The sequence below is a fragment of the Phanerochaete carnosa genome (genome assembly GCF_000300595.1).
Source record: "Phanerochaete carnosa HHB-10118-sp unplaced genomic scaffold PHACAscaffold_2, whole genome shotgun sequence".
NCBI lineage: Eukaryota > Fungi > Basidiomycota > Agaricomycetes > Polyporales > Phanerochaetaceae > Phanerochaete > Phanerochaete carnosa.
In genome coordinates, this window is record NW_006767629.1 from 384,716 (window position 1) to 405,051 (window position 20,336).

Genomic DNA, 20,336 nt, shown 5'->3' on the forward strand with positions numbered 1-20,336 from the left:
ATATTCTCACTCAGAAAATATACATTTACCTGAGAATCACAACAACAAGGTTCATAGCTGTTGAAATATTAATGTGACTGCTGGCAGCCTGCCCCCACTGCCTGATAGCTCATTCCTGAACTTATAGAAAGTTTATAAAAAATCTCAGGAGCCTCTAACCAGGTCTGTGTAGTATAATATGCCTCAAAGAATTACTTACAGCTGCTTCCACTTGGGGACACATCTGGCAATCAATTTTACACACCTTTTGCACTCAGACGGTGTACTGCATAGAGACACTTCAGTGAGAGCTGAGTTCTGGGATAGTGCACAGTTCAGAGGAGAATAGGCATCTATACAGATGCCAGTGGCTAAGCATGTATTGAGCTTATTACAAAAGAATATTTGTATTTATATTGGTACTTGATAAGCCAGTGGCTTTGAGCAATGTTTGATGCAAATCGCTGGTGATGTGTGCCAGTAGCCGGTGGCAACCTGCGAAGTCCAGTGGGATCCGGTGTGTCTCACTGCTACCCACTGTTACTCACTGATACCCACCAGCCAACAGCGGCAGCCACTGGAGACTAGCACTGGACTTCACTGGATACCAGTGGGTGCCGGTGAGTACACCCCATATTCGGTGGAATGTGGTGTAGTTGTCAGTCCCGGGCATATTACTGGCGCCCTGAATCGATGGCTGGGAAAGTGCCGGCGCTATTAGCTTGATGATTTCGCACGAGGAAGTCGGACGTCACACATTACTTTCATCACAAAATACGTTCATGATAATGTGCAACGGCTGTAAGAAATTGGGGTGACAAATAGCTCAAACGGAATATACTTACACGGAGTCTCAGCCACGACATTTCATCCTTGTAGCGGAATAAGCTATGTATTACTGTACATTAAAGCTTGAAGAGGGATGCAACTTGGATATACACTGAGCGTCAAAAGTAAATGGACACCCACGCCACCCGAGATCCAGCCACTATTGCAGCATGAGTCTCCAAGCTACTCCGAAGCTTTTATTTGTGTATATTCTACAAGGTTTTGGCTTGAATATTCACAGAAAATTGTAATATAATGTAGCAAAAATTGTGCACTACAGCCAGTTTCTAGAGCAACTTTTGCATACATAATGCAGGTTTGGATGTAAGATCTGTACCACAAACTATTCAGCTCTCTGGCAGCTATATTTGGAGTCTGACTTGCTCAAGAAATTTTTGAGACCCTTTCAGGTATTTTACATGGAAGCAATTGTGCTCTGGAAATTTGAAGAGTGGAGGTGTTACATATTCTCCCAGAAGTCCATGTGCATTCCCTGCCACTCAGATGGTCATGATATGACTTGGAATAGCATAGGATGGAGTTGCCATCAAATACAGCTCATTGGAAAGCATGTATTTGGTTGGGAGAAGGCAATTACCTGTGGAACTGACAAACCAGAGAGCACCAGTCAAGTATATTGCATCCCGGCACTGTAAATCCCCACAATTATATTTCAAACCTTTGTCAATATCTTGTATATTATCCTAAAAAGTAACATAGTTCCCTAAGTTGTGCTCAACTCTGTAGAAGAATGTTCTGGAGCACACTTTAGAGGGAACATGCAAGCAGTCCACCAAGGAAGGTGTGTATGCTTTGCCTTCTTTCTCCTGAGGTCCTGATCACAACTTTGCTAAACAATTGCAGGGTTGTTTGACTCACTGAGTGAAAAAGAGGGACCTTCAGTCTCTAGCCAAGAGTCAGTAGTGGAAGGCAATGTGAGAGGAAGAATACTACCAAGATCCATTATTAGCTGGAAAGCTCTGGGGAGCACCCCCTTATGAATAGCCCTGGTTACTAGGAGCAAGGGGTGAAGCATCCTACAAAAGATTTGGGTGCATAGGCCATGGTATTTTGGCAGAGCATGGCCAAACTTCTGTCAAAAGTGCCAGCTTGAGTGTGAGTTGAGATGTCATCCTTTCATAACATTCTTGAAATCTGCTTAAAGCTTTCAAAATTTTATATTTAGCATTCTTATGTATGATATATCTCACACAGATATTTCTGGCATTTAAAACTCAGGGGTCGCGGAGAACGAGAGTGTCGAGTGGGTGTTCATTTACTTTTGACACTCAGTGTATATGATATTCTGTAACATGTGCCCTTGTTTCCCAGTGTGGATTTTAGAGATGTGGCGCCATGCCAATGTTGTTGTTGACAATTTATCTGCATAGCCGGCTTGTATGATTATGCAGATGACTATTTACTTCTGTCACAGGATGGCCTCAGCTACCCTACGGTAGGCATTGTCACGAAGCTTCTCGGCAAGCTCTTTGCATGCAACAAAATTATTGATATCATTGCCAACCCAGTGCAATCACAGCTGCCTGCTACAACTGAAGATTTGTGATAAATAATGATACAACAGCAGTAAAGGAGAGCTGGTTGTTCAACATCCCGAGCCGGGAATCACCAGAGCATGGATAAAGCATACTAGTAAGATGAAGGCACATAGAGAGAGAGACCATAACATGTGCACTGCTGTCAAGCTGTCATCAGACTTGACGGTGGCGTGAATCAACATGCGTGGCAATGGAAGTGGTTGCTAGAGAAAGAGCGGCCAAGCAAATACCATGACTACACAGACTGCCATAGGGTGTGAGTGCAGTTTTTTTCTATGAAAAAATCAAAAGGTAAAGATGGTTAAATAAGGCCCAATTTTTCCCTGGTTATATGCTGAGGCAAATTGAGCAAATGAAATTGGTGGAAAACCAGACAACACATTTCAAACTGATGAAATTTGTCTCTGATTATTCTCAGGTGAAAACCGAAAAACACAGGGCCTTGTTTAGCTAGTCTCTGATCAATCCCACGAGGGAAAAACCGTGCCCACCAGCACCCGCACGCATGCATTCTACGTGGGCACAGTGCTCGCTATTTGCTAGTTGTCTGAGTAGATAATTGCTATGCAGTGCTGGCCTATGACATTGATGAGATGCAACAGCGCGTTCCTGACCACCAGTACTTGCAACTACATTGATGTGGACTTGCGTCAACACACCACGAGGGATGCTGCGTGGATCTAATCAGAAGGCGGCGCCGATGAGATCTGGTGACTGTGTGTTAGCTTGTTCAGCTAGCCCAATTAACCAAGTGTATTAGTGATTATACTTAAAGTACAAACAAAGGCTTACCTAGCCCAATTAACCAAGAGGTTGAGATGGGGGCTAGGTAGCAACAAAGGGACTCCTTATATACTAGTCAGGCTGCGCACGGACCAGGCGTTATATAAGCGACTGTGCTACGGCGGCTGCTAGTATCTGGGGTACTTTGGCGGGGAAGCGAGGGCCGGTGTGTCATAGCGTATGACGTTGTCAGGCCGACGGAGATAGGATGTCCGTTGCCGATCGGACTTGGAGATAAACGGGGCCGGCGTGTCATAGCATATGACGTTGTCGGGCCGACGGAGATCAGATGTCCGGTGGAGGTCGGAGTGCGGCTGTTACCGAGGAAGCGTGATGTGGTGACGAGGTGGCGGTGAGGTGGGCGCGTTGATGCGCTTGATGCATGCCGGTCGGTGATGCGTTCTCAAGGTGTTTAGTGCGCGGCTAGGACTTGTAAACTGGCGCCAATGCGCCGACGACGTTTGGAGGGTCATACAAACATAGAATAAATCGGGGAAAATGAAAATAAAATAGGAGGCTGGGGCTACGCCCACGACATACATGAGTAGATTGCAGCTACGCCGCCGCCGGTGCCCAACTGTCATAATGGCTAGCAACTATCAAATGATAACTGATACACAGTATCCTTGCTCCAAGTTGTTCAAGAGCGAGAGCAAAACTTACGCCTGGCAACCACAGAAGTAGCCTGCATAGATACCATGCCAACATTCACGTTCCGGAGGTACAACAGGGAAAATTTCACAAAATAAAAAAAGGCCTACCTTTGCGCCTGTAATTGGTGTCTTCGCAGTCGAAACAGTTATAGTTTCAGATGGCCTACTGCGAGAGGCCAGCGACAGAGATCTCTGCGATGACCACAAGGCTGGCGTAGTCGTGCTGAGAATACAACGTTCATTTGTTGTCATAAACAAGGAAGTTGACCATGAAAGCGCCGATGGTCGCATTCGAGTCTTCGAGAGAGGTGTTGAGCACATGGGTCAAAGCGTCGAAGACATCTGCATTCAAAGGTGAAGGGCACAAACAGGATGGGGGGCATGCGCTTGTAGTTCAGTCAATAGGCCACACCAATGACCTTCTCGTATACTTAGACCTATTGGTGAGCTTAGTACTCGTGACATCGCAGATGAGATGCAGAGACAGGACTAGAAATACCAAGACCAGCCGACCGATCATTGAAATAATTCAGAGCATGGTGAGGGCAACATCACATGCACATACAAAGTGGGATGTTGACTTCTGAGACTGGGCAGTCTCTGCTGAGCACGATAGCTCGCTGCAATCTGACGTCCGCAATAGGCATCCTGCTTGTGGACCCGGTCGCTACTTGACTTGTAGCACGGCTGCATGCCTTTTAGAAGTGGGGATTCAGTAGATATGTGCCATAGAGATCTAGTGAATATGAAAAGACTTGGTGATTATAGCCTCTGGATGCTCGCCCTGTGGTAGGGACACCCGAGCTGACAATTTTTCTTCATAAGATCGTAGGAGAACATTGAATTCTCATCCGGGGAGTCAAGGTGCTCGTCCGAAGCTTCTGTGCCAACAAAAACTGGGTGCTTCGGACCCGCGGCGGCAGTGGCAGCACCGAGCAAGAGGTTGAAACTCAGGGCATATGAATTGGAGTATATGGAGGGGAAGATCGCTATGCATGCCGTGACATTCAAGCTTGTCTGTGACAAGCACCGAAGAGTTTGCAGGGCGAGTGGGAGAAGGTACCGCCAGCGTTGGGAGTGGCTGGTGGTGAGGATCATGGAGTCACCGCGGTGAGCATTCAACATAGGCTACAGTCAAATTCTGGCAGAATATCGGTTATTGTCGTAAATCTCGGCGGTGTGTGACTTACCTTCACTTCAAGTCTCAACAGCTATCTGAGCATACTCAATATGAGCGCCAATAGCAGGACCTTTGTTGCGCTAAAGAAATGGCTGGTAATTTGGTGGGCGCAGAGTGGTTTTGTCAAACGTTGTGGAGACTAGGAACTGGTCCTGGTTCACGAGTGTGATAAGCTCATTGTTGGTAGGTTCCAGGGCTGTGTCCATCATCAAGATACCAGAGCGGGAGCATTCTTCCACAATTGCGACTTCGCTGAGACTTCGTTGATGCTCACGCTTTGTGCGAGGGAACAGTTGGTGATAGGGTAACACCGACGCTGGGCGGACTAGCTGTGTCGCGTATGACGCGGTGCTCAAAGTGCCAACGGAGTACAATAGTCCGCGACGGTCACTGAGCTGGTGATGCCATCAAGGGGCTAAACGACGCTGAGATGCGTCGGAGCAGCTCGAGAAGCGTGCAGTGATAGCGCGTCTATGTAATCGCATGCCGAGGAGTCCATTTTGGCACTCTGGAAAAGATCAATGTCGGGGCGTGGGTGCGTCTGCGTAGGGTACGTCTTCTCGTTTGTTACTCGTGCCTGCATTTCTGTCTCTCCGCTACGTCTTTTGCCTCAAGTCCCTGAGTGTCTCCCGCGCACGGCTCCAAAACCCGTCCCGCTCACATGCTGTTCCAATCTGCTTCCCTGTACCAGACCCGGCCCACTTCACTTTGCCAGCTACCTTTGACGCGGTGTGTTGCGCGTGGAGGAGATTCCCGCATCATATCAGTGTAGCCTTCGTCCTCCGGTAAACTATGCGCGGATGACAATGGCGTAGGTGGTGGTGGATGCGAGCGCGGCAGTTTTCATGGCTGCCTAGTCACTGGTTTCGGCCTAAGAAATGTCAGAGCGAGCCATGAGAAGTCCGTACGGGGCGAGAGAGTAGAGAGCAGCATGTCCGAGGGAACCGTATCCGACGCTGAAGAGGCTGCAACTTTGGCGGCGTCGAGCGACACTGTAGGAAGTAGATCCATTTTTTAGCAACGGAGATTCCAATGACCCAGATGATATGATTGGGATATCCAGTACATTTGTGCAACCTCAAAAAAAATGGAAAGTCCAGTACCAGAGAATCCAGTGATTTTGACTGGATACTCCAGTGCGGTGGATAACCCAGCAATATTTCCTTGGGTCTCCACTCATTACACTTCCAATTTTTATCACTGGAACCACTGACCTTGATTCTGAAGCCCCAGTTGGCATGAATCAAGCAAACAGACCGAAAGCCGTGGCCGGGAAGCTCAGGGGACGCTTAAACGTCTGGAAAGGTTGAGCCAGACGCCCTTTGCGACCGTTCTGACCCTAACCCGAGGCCGCCCAGCGCCAAGCGCCCTTGCTGTCAGTAACCGGCTCAAAAAAATACATAAAAGCAATACAGCATTAACTTGATTACCTGACCTACGGGGCTATGCACTGAAGAAGTCTTGATAGGGAGAACTACTGCAAGAGTCAAAGGTTTTAATGTTTTAATGCCCCGATTACCATAAATGGCCGTGGCTGTTTTATTTGCACGACCGGCTTGCGGTTCGACCCATACCCCGCACAGGACACGGTGGTTCAGCGCGGAACTCCTACTATGACCACGAAGAGGTGGCCAAGGTATGCACACACTTTGTCACCCATACTTTTGCACGCCCGGAGCAATCCTCAGACCAGTTGCCTTCATAGCCAGTGCCTCGTCTCGATCTATTTATCGCCTATGCGCTGCACAGAACAAGATTACACGAATCTCTCACCTTCGCAGCTCTCTATCTATTACAACAACTAAAAGCAAGATTCCCCCCTGCGCGAGGCTCATCCGGCCACCAGCTTTTTATCTCCGCTTTCATGCTCTCCTACGAAGTCATTCGCAACGACACATATTCGAACAAGTTGTGGTCCATCGTCGGCCAGGACATGTTCACCCTTCGCTAGATCAGCCAGATGGAACGCGAGATGTGCAGTTACCTCGAGTGGCAGCTGAACGTCGAGCCCACCGCGCTCATCGAGTTCCAGGAGAAGGTGAAGAGAGACTTCAAGGGACCAGGTCCGTATCCCACGTACGCTGCTCCCTTGCCAGCTCCTTCTCCTATACCGTCAACCACCCTGTATATAGGCACCGCCTGCACGCCGTTGTTCATCAGCGGCCGTGCCCCCTCGACGTCTCCACCGAAGCCAACGCCGCGCCCCCCACGGTGACCCTGGCACCTCAAACGGTGGTCACTTACCTCATGCCGCCATCATCCCTGGGAACTCCGTCTACCCCATGAGGCATTGCATTCGATGCCGACATCGCCGGCGTCGTCCGTATCGCCACCGACACCGTCTGGCGTCGAAGATCTCACGACCAAGATCGCGACACCCGCCGGATCGATGCCCATGTCCATGGAGGCAGTGTCACAGACACCTGTCGCAGCACCACTCGCGTGCGCAGCCAATGCCCCAGCCGGTGCGGAGACCGTCCGCAAAATGCGACCTGTTCGCCTTCGCGACCCCGATCGAATGGTAGACGCACCCCCGCTCTATCTTTATTGCGCCGAGAGCGGAGGAGGGCTCGAAGTGTAACCTCGCTTGCATGCAAGCTTTGCAGCGATACCTGCCCACACTTGTTGTCCTCTTTCCCGCTGCTGCTAATTATTCTCTGTGCTTTTCATCGTTGCTCTCTCGCAGGTGCTTAATTGCTTTCCTCTTTCATTGATGTCTTTGTTTTGTGCTCCCTCCATGTAGTTGTACTTCATTAGTCTTCATCTTCTACAAATACAGTGCGAGCAGTATTACTGCTACGATTAATAATTCCCCACTTCTCGCGAGTGAAAATGCGACCAACTACACTCTGCACCGTTCAAAGGTCAACCACCACTTGCGACTGCTGCTCGGCACGGTAAGATGTAACTACCTGCGTAGCATCTCGGTTAGTGGTAACGCAAGGTGTTATGACTGCAAGCAGCAGTCGACACCCTTGCAAGTCCCCCCAAAAGCGGCTGCCTTGTGGAAGGTTACATTCGAGAATTTTCTCTAGCCAACCATAGTAGACAGCGCGGCGGTTTTCATTGCCAATGGCAACTTCATACTGTTGTGTTGGTGAGTACCATATGAATATCCAAACCACTGGACTCACTCGAACGTAAGACGCATTGCGCTCATCTGGGTGCTGACGCCTTCGGACAGCAGATGCACATCGTATTATATCTCCGCCATGGTGAATCCGTACACCACCCCAGAGTGGCATTTGTGTTGGCATGGAACCTTTGATTTGCTTGGTAGATTTGGCAAGAAAAATGCGAAGATAGCGGGCAATACAAATGCGAAGGCCTTCATCAGGTTTATAGTCTATCTGACGTGGTGTTCGGATGACGCTGAGGGGATCTATAGAGAGTGAGTATTATACAGTGAAACTGAAGATTAACTCACACTCCTCGTACACATGTTCACCGGCCCTGACATTATCGCTGCTATGCCTCTCCATTGGAAGCTCTGTGCTAAGGTCGTACTTCATGCGTAAATGTGCCAGGTTACTGAACTGCTTGACCCGTTCATCGAGATTTTGCCAGGGTTGTTTGCGAGAGAGTAAGGCCTTTTTCAGAAACCCACAGTAGCGCTCCATGTACCAAGACCATGTGGCTGACATGGGGCCACATACACAGATATCTGGGGCTACATGTAGTAGGCCATGAATAGTTAGCACACAGAAGGCAAGCCGTGAGTCTTCATATTGATAATAATACCTGGCAGTATGTTAGAGCTTGTCCTTAAAAAACACAAATCAGAGCACACACTCTTCATACTTGTGAACCCATGAATCACAGGCATTCTCTAGCCAATTGATTTCTTGGTGTGTCAAGGAGTACTGTAGAGTCACTTTCATGATGGCAACAAGCTCCATAGCATGGTCGTAATACTTGCGATGCTTGAAGCGGCCAGCGAGGAGATGAGGCGCGAGATACATGAACCAAAAGGCATAGGATTCTGCTGTGTAACCCGACCTGTCCTCTGCTATATTGCCCATCTTGCGCACGAATGCAGATGGAATCTCCTTGACTGCAGCTAGCGTTTCAGCTCCGATAGCAGACCAAACATTGTTGTCGAGCACATAGCTTTCGCAACCTTCATCCAAGTCCTTGAAGCGACCAGTCCAGATATCAAGAAGGTTGGGAATAATATTTTCGGCGAAGAGGTGAAGCCACTCCCAAGGGCAGGAGCGACCATAGTCGAGTGAGTTGACACGAAACAGTGCAGGGGCTTGCTTAACTCCATAGTGCTGCTGAAGCTGATTGCGATACTTTTTTGTAGTGGCATCAGCAGCCTTTGCGAGAGCTGTAGCGAAACTGTCGTGTGTACGAAGAGGAAGATTGTGGCTATCCCAACGAGTCACCACTGTGTCCTGAGATTGACGAGGATGTGTAATCGGGAGATAGTAGACCTTGTTTCTTCCGCTTGCCATACGCCGGCCACGCATCAAACAGGAGCGACATGGACAAAGGCTGCTGTGCCCTTTGAGCCCCAGAAATTTCTCGATTGCCAAGATGTCCCCCTCCTTGAAGAGCTGATAAGCATGAAGGGAGAAAATATCCTGGATAGAGCAGTCAAAGCAATCAACGCCTCGTGCTAGTGTGGCGCATTCTTCGTCAAAGGGTACAAGGAAAGATGCAAGGTCCTTGGGCTGCCGAGGGCCTGGAACAACACCGAGACAAAGTAGATGTTCGAGATGTGTCCGAACAGTGGGTGGCAAGCTGTAGATTTTAAGAAGCAATGGTGTTGCTGATGGTCCACCGCGTCGTCGACCAAAGAGGAGGAAGCCGTCGGTACAAAGACCAAAAGCAATATCGCGGGGATCAGAGAAGAAGGCGTGCTTGAGCTCCTCCTCATCAACAACAACCTTAGTGTGCAGCATCTCACGGTATCGCTCTGAGCTGAACACATCTGACACGACATTTGGATCATGAACAAATGTAGAGCGGTATCGAAGCTGCTCGACCATTGAGAGACTCTGGTAGAAGGCGCAAAGTCGAGGAATAAGTGGGATGTAGGTGAATTGGCGACGAGGACGTCCGTTTGGTCTGAATCGCGGCTGGTTGCAGTAAGGACAGGTCTGGAGGTCGGCATGCTGCCCCGCATAGCATATGCATGAGTCGACGCAGCAGTCGTACTGCTGTGGCTTGAGATCTGCCAGGAGAGCAGCTCGCCGGTTGGTGACATACCATGAGCTCAGGTCCATCTTGTGTGTAAAGGCCCTGCGAATACTATCAAAAGTCTCTCGAGACATTGTGGGTGACATAACCCGAAGGCCGTATGCTCGTAGGTCGTCCCGGTCTTGCTCAGTGATAAGTTCATTGCCTGCTCAAAGCAGCTCAGTTTGTGAATATTGATGTAACTGAAAGACGTACGGTTTTTGTGAAGCTCGATCTCAATATCTACGTCCAGGTTGTCAAGCATATCCACGAACTCATCATTAGAGTCTGCAGAAATATTTGATCCTGAGTCGAACCCCAACTCTCCAAGCCCTTCGTCATCTATATCGTCAGGCCTCCGACCAAGATTAGAGCTGGTTGAGCTTGTAGTGCTTTCCGACATCTCCTCGTCAACTTCACTCTCACTGGAATCTGCACCGCCACTATCCAACAGCTCAGATTCATCTTCGGCGAGATATCCATATTCCACCTCAGATGGCTCATCCACGTCCATGTTGTTGACATCAGCTCCATGTTCAAACTTGATATCGCCAGGTTCAAACTCGTCGTCACCAGGCTTAAACTCGTCACCATCAGGCTCGAAGTCGGAACCATTAAATGGTGTGTCTTCGACCTCTTCTTCATCTGACTCAGCAGTCTCGGAAGATTGAATTTCATCTGCTCTGCCCAAAACTTCCATTCGTCGTTTGTGGCGCCAGCGAGACCAATAACTGAGGAGTTTCCCACAGGTCGCCTTACAATGACAGCGACGTTTGGCCCCACGTGAACTTGGTTGTGGCATTCAGGGAGAGGTATATGGGGTACAAAATGATGAAGAATGTTGCCAGACAATGGGATAAAGAAGGTGTGCGAATAGATCTTGCTTGGTTGTTTGTCTGAGCGAGCGACTCGCCCAGTTAAGGAAAGCTCCCTGTGTACTCTGCAGTAGTTACAGCTAAGATGAGTTTCAGAGATAAGTACCATGGTTGACAAACATACCTTGTCTCTTTATTGCTCTCAATTCTGCAAATGCAGTTCGTGTAGCCGTTAAGCCGACGTCACGGTATGTGCCAAATGCAAGTCAATTTGCGTAATGCAAGCACATAAGCTAATATAAACCAAAAGTCAGTATAGCATTGGAATGAAATAAATGGGCCTTACATAGCGAGGCTTGCTTCAACGTTTAGACAGCGTCGCAGGTGCCAGATCAGACCGCAGGTGGGCATCTCACCGTTACCGTAATAGCACGTGACATGTGTGAACGTGCGGTCACTGCGGTGCGCGGCGCAGCCATCACTTAATCCTATTGAACACATCTCAGAATAATCAGCATGCCCAATAATTCAAGACTCAAGTCTGCACGCACCAAACCTGCTCGAAGGAAGAAGAAGAAAGGTGCAAATACTCCGGAACGTGAGCGGCAGCTTGCCGACCAGGACGATTACAGCACATCGACCTTTGGCTCACCAAACTCAGAGTCACCAGACAACAGGCTTCGAGAGGCTAAATCTACCAGAAACCGCCGGCGACTTATTCCAGAGCCCACAGGTGAGCCAGGTCGCGGAGGAGACAAAGGATACAACCTACAGAAGGAGCTCCTGCTGGAAGATAACTCAGATCGCTACAACCGCCTCAGAGTACGTACCACACAGATTATATGCAGCATATTTCAACTATCCTGCTGCAGCTCTCTGTTAGAAAGCGCGCTCCGCAATATCTGGACATGACAAAAACACTTAGCAGGCAGCCCAAGCTCAAGCTAGCGCATTTTGTCCAGAAGGTAAGGTTCTTCAATATTCATGGGTAAGCCGAAGGGCAAAGCTCAAAATTATGAGTATAGATGGTGAAGGAATTCCCATATTTCCAAGATTTTGAAGATGGCTGGCCTGTTCGAGCCATCTTGTACGGCTACTTGGGAAACAGTGCCCGTCGAATGAAGGATATCTTTGCTAAGGAGAGCAAGCAGCACAAGTCTTCGCCTGATAGAAACAGGAAAGGTAAGCATATTAGCCAAAACTAATTCTCAATGAGGTCTCAAACTCTACAGCCAAACGGCATGGTCATATTTCGAGATCAACCCGCTCATCGGATCAGCAGCCGCGAGCTCGACGCATGCAATCTCCTACTAATTTGTCATCGCCTGGCATCCCTCTGTCTCATATGCGCTGTGCCACCATGAAGGAGCCAATAGCCTCTAAGAAACGCCGCGTTCGCTCATTGTCAGGCTCTCCATCGCACCGTCTTTTGGTAGAATCTTCATCGCGCCGGCATATCCACTTTAAGAAGCAGCATGTACGGAAGCCACAGCCTATAGAAGTGGAGTCGCTCTTTTCACCTGTCCAAGTGTCTCGAAAGCGCAAGCGAGTTGTGTACTCTGATGACGACGACGATGACGACAAGTCTGGCAATACACAACAACAGCCTGAGACCGAGCACAGCCGGCCCGATGGTACTATCATCGAAGGCCTCCAAGTGTCACCGTCAAAGCTAACCCTCAAAGCTGACGGTGCTGTCACCTTTGAGATCGAGACTGGTGTTGCATGGTATGATAATGACCATGCAGCAGTCAAAGAGTGGGAACAGCAGTTTCTGCAGTCTTTTGATCTCTCGTGAGTGTGATCCTATTTGGAGTATCCTAGCTGACTAGTTGAAATGTTGCTCAAGGCCGATTTCCAGTCCCGCATATGTGCAACACAGTTGGACGAATTCACCTGATGCGGATCAGGATTTACGCAGTGGCAATCGGCCCGCTACCAAGGTACTGAGAATTCGTCGAGATTGCCGCTGCCCACGCTCATATTTAACCTCTTTCTAGACTGATTTTAGTGCGAACAACAGCATGATCACCCTTTCTCCCAGACAGGATCTGGCTCAGGGCGCCGTTGGAACTCCTTCGACCACGTTCTCAATGCTTGAGGCTCAAATTGTGCAGAATGCCGGTATCTCTCCTATTGTCCTCTCTCCTGCTTGCTCGTCTCGACCGCCATCTTTTCCTGCGTCTCCGGCTGCTTCTCTGTCTACTGCAAAACCTGTTGTCTTGTCCGAAATTATCTCCCGTGCCTCCGCTGTTCCACTACCATCATTCTCTTTGCAACCGGCTCGCTTTGACGACCCTACTGTGGCCACTAGCTCTACTCTTGACGATTCCTCAGCCTTGGCATCATCAATCTTGTCTTTGTCATCGCAAAAGCCTCATTCTGCCGATAGCCAACTGCCTGGCAACACAGATAAGCTTGCCCGCCTTCGCACGTATGGCAAAACCACTCGGGCGCCACCACCGACAGTTTGTCCAATTGACGATTGCAAAGACTTGGTCCCATCAGAACCGTCGGCCCTCTTGGTTTCTCTTTGCTCTGCACGACCTACAAACGAGTTGGGCATGCTCACGCGTCAGATCGAAATCTGCCAACGTATCAAGTATGAGAACATGCTTTCCCGTGCGAGGACAGAGGGCTATCCTACCAAGATGGACTATGGACGCCTCTCGCAACGTGTAGAAGAGGCTCACGCACGAATACTCACTATTATGCAGAACGGCAGCAAGATGTCATTTTTCCTCAAACTGAAAGAGCTTGAGGAACGTGCTATTAGAGCAGCCACAGATGCGGCGGCGAAGACGGGCGGCAAAGTGGGGAAGCCATCGTTCCTACTCGGCAATCTCAACTTTGCTGCTCCAGGCCAGTGGCATGATGCCATTGTGGACCTTTTGCGACCCGGATAGTAAGTGCTTGCAGTCTGTACTTGCTAATAAGCTAACGACACTCCTGGGAACCCCGAAGCTTTGGCAAGCATGGACAACGTGTTATTGCCCTAACACTCGACATCATGTTCCCGGACAACCACGAAGCTTGGAAGCCCTGCCTTACAGGCATCAAGCCCCTTCTTCCGAAAGCCTTCCGTCAGCTCATCTTGGTTCAGGAAGTCATCCTGGACTTTGTACGAGCGGATCTCAAGATCTCGAAGCAAGATGCCTGGAATCACATGTACTCCGATACGCTATATGGCGTCGAGCACTTCGATAAAGACCCTTCGCTTGAACGGAGCTTTACTGATGTATCCACGCGAAAACTACAGCAGCTGAAGGAACGAGCAAAGGCTGCTCCCGTACGCTATTATCTACCTTCATGACGCCTTCTAACTTGTGTTTCATTTTATTTCAGGCTCCGCGGCAGAAGCCTCAGCCTACTACCCATCATACCCCATCTGCTACTGGTGCAGAAGCTCAATCAAGCTCTGTGCCGTGTGCTCAGAATGCCTCCGCCGCTGTCCCGAAGGCTGTGGTCCATACGCTGACTGTAGGCGATTTTCCATCTGTAAGAGCTTACATATCATAATAGCAACTATAAGCTAATCAAAAATTCAGCCTAAGCCTCCTAAGAAGAAGAACAAGACGAAGATCACCGGGGCAAGGACAGGCAGAACTCATGTAAGTAGACAGCGGCGTCAGCTTAAAACAAGCACGCAACTGAATGTCCACCATGCGGATACAGGCAACTCGACGCTCAAATCGTTTAAACCAAGGTAGGCCTCTTCTGCTCTATGATCTCAACTATTCACTCTTACGAGATTTATAACAGAATAGTCGTTGAACTGGAGCTTCGACGTGCTCATCGCTCAACTCATGTTTCGCAGCTAGTTGTCCTGCCTCGGTCAGACCCACTTGAGGGGAGGGGATTCATTGTACTCTAATGCATTACTGGATTCTATGTCAATTCTACCTCCCCCAATATATGCAATGAGTATCAGTTTGTGCCTCGACGGGTACTTGTGTCCGACGAACCCTCGCAAAGTGAAACGCATTGGCTGTGACATATGTGACGTGTGTCACAAAGTGCGCGAGCGGAGGGACACATAGCTCTGGCTTAAACTACCATGTCCTACAATCATCGCTCTCCATCTCAACATACCTTATTCCATGCTTGTCTCCGACATCCTATTTTACTGTTGACTCGAATTTGGGTGCGGTCGCAACGCCTTTGTTGGTTCAAGATATTCAATCCTGCCGCGATTGAATGTGTAGTGATCCCTAAAGGTGATTGTATGCGCATGGATGCATGCCAAAAAGCATATCCAAGGATCACTGATAGCTGGTATGGACTTTCGGCAGCCAGTGCACCCTTCACGCATGCAGAAGCAAAGTTGAGTACATACTCTTCTGCTACTTCTCTGTGTATGCGCTATGTTCAAGCCGAAAGCACCTTGTTATCCAGATCGAGAGACAGACAGTTTGTCACAAATGAGAACACAATGCTGTAGAAGGTCAGCACAGCCCCCATCAAGCCCGCTAAGCTCTCACTTTGCGCAGGACAGGTTTGGAGCCATGAACAGCAAGCGGTTTATGCGGTCAAGGTTCGTGGTAGAGACACAGCAATCACTCGCCTCCTTGCCTGCCCACCTCTATGTACACCCTACCTGCCTTCACCCTCCTGAACATGCTGCAGTCCAATCATGCTCGCCAAACCCGTGTTCGACCTCATGAAGTTTTATCAGATTGTGCGTCTTCTGTTCCCTTGCACCCCTGGAAAGCCCTGACAATGCTGATAGCTTGCTGCTCGTCTATGCTAGTGCAAATCATAAAAGACGTGCGCACTGTATTTGAATTCTGGGTGCAGTGGTGCGTGCTGCGCAAGGCCGTCAACACCGAGTTACAAGGTTGACGTCGATGCCACCGAAGCAATCTTCCCAGAGCTCACCTCCATGCGTGTGTCTCTCGATCCCCTCTCCCCCTCCTCAGATATCATTACGCTGACATATTGTGGTGTCGCCGAACGTGAATACCGACATTTGCTCTCTTCAAGACCAGCCGCAAATTCAAGTCCCGAGCCCTTGCCGGCATAAACCCCCTCTCTATGCAGGCATGTGCCCGCCTAACCATCATCGAGTGGGTACCAACAACCATACGCCGCTAAGCGCATGTATGCTGATGCTCGAGGTAGCCTGTCGTCACCATTCATGGACAGATCATCTACCTGCGGTTTCTTCGGCCTCATTCTAGGCCTGTTTGTCGAGGCCGACGTGAAAGTGTCTGGCAAGGTTGTCGGTAAGCCGCCACCACCCATTTCCTCATTCGTCCTTGACGCGCCACTCCACCAGTCTTTAAACGAGGCGTACAAGGTAAACGATCCCATAGAACTACTTCGAAAGAGTGTTCCGCTGACCGCTCCCAGTACCTAGTTTGTCGCATCGTCGCGCCTGAAGGACTCGCTGCTGATGATCATCCGCCAGTACCGCCATCTGGGCATGCGCGTGCTCGTCTCGACGCAGGAGCCGACGGTCGTGCCGGCCAAGCTGCTCGCGCTCTGCTCGTTCATCGTCGCGCACCGCTTTCAGTCGCCCGGCTGGCTGCGTGCGCTGATGCGACACGTCACGGTGCCCGAGCTCAGCCTCGACGCGCTCTTCGCCAAGGTGCGTGCCTGCTGCTTTGTTCTTTCCCCTTTGTTTCTGGTGGAAGAGTTTAGTGGACGGTGACTGATGTGCGTCGCCGGCAGGTCGTCGCGTTGCAGACCGGCGAGGCGGTCATATTCTCGGCAAGCGGGATCAGCGTTCGCGGAGGAAGAATCGGGGCGTGGTGCGGGCACTATCGCACAGCTTGGCGCAGGGTACCTCATCCTGCAGTCTCGGCTGCGGGTCACCCAGGACAGCGGCCAGTCCATCCTTGCAGTGCCTCTTCTGTACTGTAGCTAGTATTTTGAATGGTAAATTATCGCTGACAGCTGCGAGTACGAGTGGGAGGATTACAATATGAGCATGGAGTTTCCCAGTAAATATGACTGGGTTTATCGGTCGCACCTGGACTATTAGCAGGGAGATCCACGCATATGTGTAGGACTTCCCAGTATTTATAGGAGGAATCTTGCACATATTTCATTGGGAGAATTAGCCGGTTCAACCATGTCAAACTACCGGAGTACCCACGACAATGTGCTGGATTACCGCGGCACAATTCACTGGATTACCCATTGGGCGCTTCCAAAATTTTGCACCCTTTAATTGGGTAATCCAGTACCGCAAATCACTGGGTTCCCCATTTATCTCAGGTGTGTTTCGCATTCATTCCGCATAGGTTTTTCCATTAATAAAATATGTGTTTACTTCCTACAGTGGCGATAGGCGGGCAAAGTGGCGGTAGTCGCTGAGAGCTTAAAATATCATCGCAGCGCGCAGTTGCACGATCCTGTCCCTAGCTATTCCACGTGGTTTCCGAGCGGCCGAGCGCCCCGACTCCTTCCGTGCGATGATACTTTGTAATGGATACAGCAAGGCTCCCCGAACCACGGCAACCTCCAAACAACCAGACAGGCCCGAGCCAGCCGCCCAAGCCCCCACCACCCAGTATCAGGTGCGGGCTCGCCGCAGAAAGGGTCTTGGGTGTTAAATTGAGATGATGGTTAATCGACCGTTGGAGCTGTAGATAATATAAATTACAGATCTAGAGCACTGGGCTCTAGCTACATAGACGTTACACCGCGAGGTTTGTGCAAGAATATACGCAATTTTAGTCCGTACGTGTTCCTCAGTCCGAATAGTTGTGTACATGTGCGCTGTACTCGGGGTCGTCCGAGCCCTTGTCTTTGAAGCTCACAGGCGCATAGTTTGCGGGCAGGTTCCTCGTCTGCACACCCCTGCGCATGACGCCGCGCGTGCACACGACGAGGGAGATTACCCACAGCAGGAGCATAACGCCCACATTTGCCCCGAGGAGCCCAATGATGACGGGCCCATACTTGTCAAGCCGGGAGACGACCGAATCAGAGTCCGAGCTCGGGCTCGATGACTCGACGGCACCGAGGACACGAGATTCTCCGTCCGCCTCGTTATCGGCCGACGAGCCGGACGCGCCAGACGAGCTCGAAGTGCTGTTGGTGCCGTTCGTTGGCGCAGGCGCGAGCCCGTTAAGCTGCTGGGACAAATTGTCCAGGCCACCTGGGAACTGCTGGATGACCGCAGGGTCGATGTAGTTCCCCAGCACCATCATCGTCTCCATCCTTGACCGTTCAAAGTCTACCCACGCAGTGTCTTCCTGCGTCACTGACAGCAGCTGCATAAAGCTTCCTGTCCCATTCTGCGTGCGGTCTATGTCTGGACCGAAGTTGAAACTATCCATGCCGTCAGACGACACATGAAAACAAGTGTAGATAGAAGTAGGACATACGAGACGTAAACATTCCGCAGGAAGTTATCGCCAAGAACCATGTCGACACCTTGGTACGGAGGCGTCCCAATCTGGTAGGCACCGAAGCAGAATGTGATATTGACGTTGGCATCGCTCGTCGGTGACCATATTATCGGACTGAGCACCGTAAGGTCTAGTGGATGCATCGGGAATGCTTGCCCCCTAAAGCAGAGTTACCAACGACAGCCATAAACATAACAAATCACAAGACTTACCCAAGATACCAGGTCGAATTCGCACCCGATTCACAAGGCACGAACCAGACCCCGCCATTCTTCACAGAGCCATCAATGTTGCTGTAGATGAAGTCGGCCACATCCTCGGGGACTTCAGGAAGACTGGTACCAGTGTCGAGGAAGCCGACGAGCTGGCCTTGCGGGACCGTGGTGACTTTCGACTTGGTCTTGAACGTGTAGTTATGACCGTTCACCGAGAGGCCCTCGACAATGGCAGACCACCGCCCCTCGACAGCCTGAGGCAGCTGAGGAGCCGACTCGACAGCTTGATTTTGTGGTGCGTGCTCGCCAATTAAGAACAGACCTGCTGAGTACTCGTCTAGGTCTCCAGAGCGGCCGAGAGAGACATCAAAGGCGGGGACGGCCGAGGTATTCTGGTTCAAAATGTTCGACAGAGGGGTACGTCCGAGAGTGGTGTCATTACCCCAGAAGTGCTTCAAGTACAGCTCTGTGGAGTCTAGGAGAGCGGAATCGAAGGCAATTCCAAGGATGCCCTGCGTGCCAGAAGGAAGATCTTGACTCTGAAACCATGGTAATCATGCAGGAGACGAATACGAGTCTGACAGTAGTTACCTTATTGACATTAAGGAACGCTGGGTGTCGTTTTGAGCTCAGGATATCTAGCTAGATAACTCAAGTGAGCTTACCTTGTGACGGCACGGTATATGCGCCAAGCTTAAGCTCTGCGAACTGGATCGGTCCCTCGACGAAGCCCTCGCCATAGCTGATTTGAGCCACGATGCCAGAGTCGTTGACAATCTTGACCGACTGGTTCGTTTGAATCCAGAGGTCGCTTGATCCGCTATCAAGGAGGATATTGAACTCTGCGCAGCCTGTGAGCAAGATCAAACGCGGATTCTCGACGGGCACTTACGCTGACCGCCAAGTGTGATATTGACAGTATACTACAATACAAAACAGTATGGTCAGCATGCGTCCGCAAAAACCTGCCCGGGCGTACGTACTTGCATGTCTTGATAATCGCCGACAGTCAAGCCTGCGCCTGCTTGGGCAGCACTGATGGCGGCGCTGCTCGCAGAGTGGGATAGCGTCGAGAATCCAGCTCCCAGTACCCCACCCAACGAAGAGAGAAACAGCAGCGACGAGACGAAGAGTCCCTTTGCCATCTTGTAAGTGAAGGACGAGGGAGAAAATGCACACGTCTGCCCTAGCCCCGCAGTGGAGATTTATACCAGCCATCCGACATGCTGTATAGCATTCGACGCTCATCATCAACACCAGAGACCTTCACGGCCTCCGGAGAGCGCGTGCAGATGCGCACATCTGAGGCTGTTCTACCATCAGTGATCACAGCCACGCTTGCGAGCTTTGTGCAGATATCTGCAGGCCTAGCATTCGATGCAAGGTCAATAGGCATTCTCCAGGGCAATGAAAGTTCGTCGAAGGCCGTGAAGGCATACCAGAGGTTCAAATTTGCAGCTGGCTACCCCGTCGAAGGCGAGCTGCGTCAAACGCGAATTGCGCTGCGCAAGCAGGGCGCTCCGCCGTAGAGCGCAGCGCCGGCTTTAAGCGTCCCGAGTGGATAGCAATAAAGCGAACCTGAAATGTTGCGTTGTTTATTAGTGGTCGCGCGCATGGGAACGTAACAACCCACCTGAGCCCGGGATACACATAAATCTCGAGTTGTGGTCCATAGGACATATGGAAGATGACGGTACGTGATTTGTACGTTTCTGTATCTGTAGAACGCGACCGCTCACCTAAGATTCGAACAATTAGCATTCAATATCAATGATGCGA

General features: G+C 50.3%; 6 protein-coding genes across 6 annotated transcripts; 3 read left to right on the forward strand and 3 right to left on the reverse strand.

Moving 5' to 3' along the window:
- Nucleotides 1–6,846: 6,846 nt before the first annotated feature.
- PHACADRAFT_191173 (uncharacterized protein) lies at nt 6,847–7,268 on the forward strand (the record flags this gene model as incomplete). The annotated part of the gene is made up of 3 exons (XM_007391384.1): nt 6,847–6,903; nt 6,934–7,058; nt 7,115–7,268. The coding sequence occupies 3 exons, from the start codon at nt 6,847–6,849 to the stop codon at nt 7,266–7,268; spliced, it is 336 nt and encodes a 111-aa protein (XP_007391446.1).
- A 1,130-nt stretch (nt 7,269–8,398) lies between these two features.
- PHACADRAFT_60508 (uncharacterized protein) lies at nt 8,399–9,178 on the reverse strand (the record flags this gene model as incomplete). Its single annotated transcript, XM_007391385.1, has 2 exons — nt 8,399–8,723; nt 8,775–9,178. Coding segments are annotated over 2 exons (729 nt in total), but the record flags the coding sequence as incomplete, so codon positions are not given.
- Nucleotides 9,179–10,402: 1,224 nt separating this feature from the next.
- PHACADRAFT_25051 (uncharacterized protein) lies at nt 10,403–10,968 on the reverse strand (the record flags this gene model as incomplete). Its single annotated transcript, XM_007391229.1, has 2 exons — nt 10,403–10,409; nt 10,442–10,968. The coding sequence occupies 2 exons, from the start codon at nt 10,966–10,968 to the stop codon at nt 10,403–10,405; spliced, it is 534 nt and encodes a 177-aa protein (XP_007391291.1).
- A 502-nt stretch (nt 10,969–11,470) lies between these two features.
- Nucleotides 11,471–11,958, forward strand: PHACADRAFT_248952 (uncharacterized protein). Its single transcript, XM_007391386.1, has one exon. It carries the CDS (start codon nt 11,498–11,500, stop codon nt 11,891–11,893), a length of 396 nt encoding a protein of 131 aa, XP_007391448.1. The 5' UTR covers nt 11,471–11,497; the 3' UTR covers nt 11,894–11,958.
- A 3,649-nt stretch (nt 11,959–15,607) lies between these two features.
- PHACADRAFT_248957 (uncharacterized protein) lies at nt 15,608–16,952 on the forward strand. The gene has a single exon (XM_007391387.1). It carries the CDS (start codon nt 16,377–16,379, stop codon nt 16,632–16,634), a length of 258 nt encoding a protein of 85 aa, XP_007391449.1. The 5' UTR covers nt 15,608–16,376; the 3' UTR covers nt 16,635–16,952.
- Nucleotides 16,953–17,679: 727 nt separating this feature from the next.
- Nucleotides 17,680–19,480, reverse strand: PHACADRAFT_86559 (uncharacterized protein; the record flags this gene model as incomplete). The annotated part of the gene is made up of 6 exons (XM_007391388.1): nt 17,680–18,262; nt 18,319–18,501; nt 18,555–19,096; nt 19,140–19,168; nt 19,223–19,399; nt 19,450–19,480. Coding segments are annotated over 6 exons (1,545 nt in total), but the record flags the coding sequence as incomplete, so codon positions are not given.
- Nucleotides 19,481–20,336: the final 856 nt, after the last annotated feature.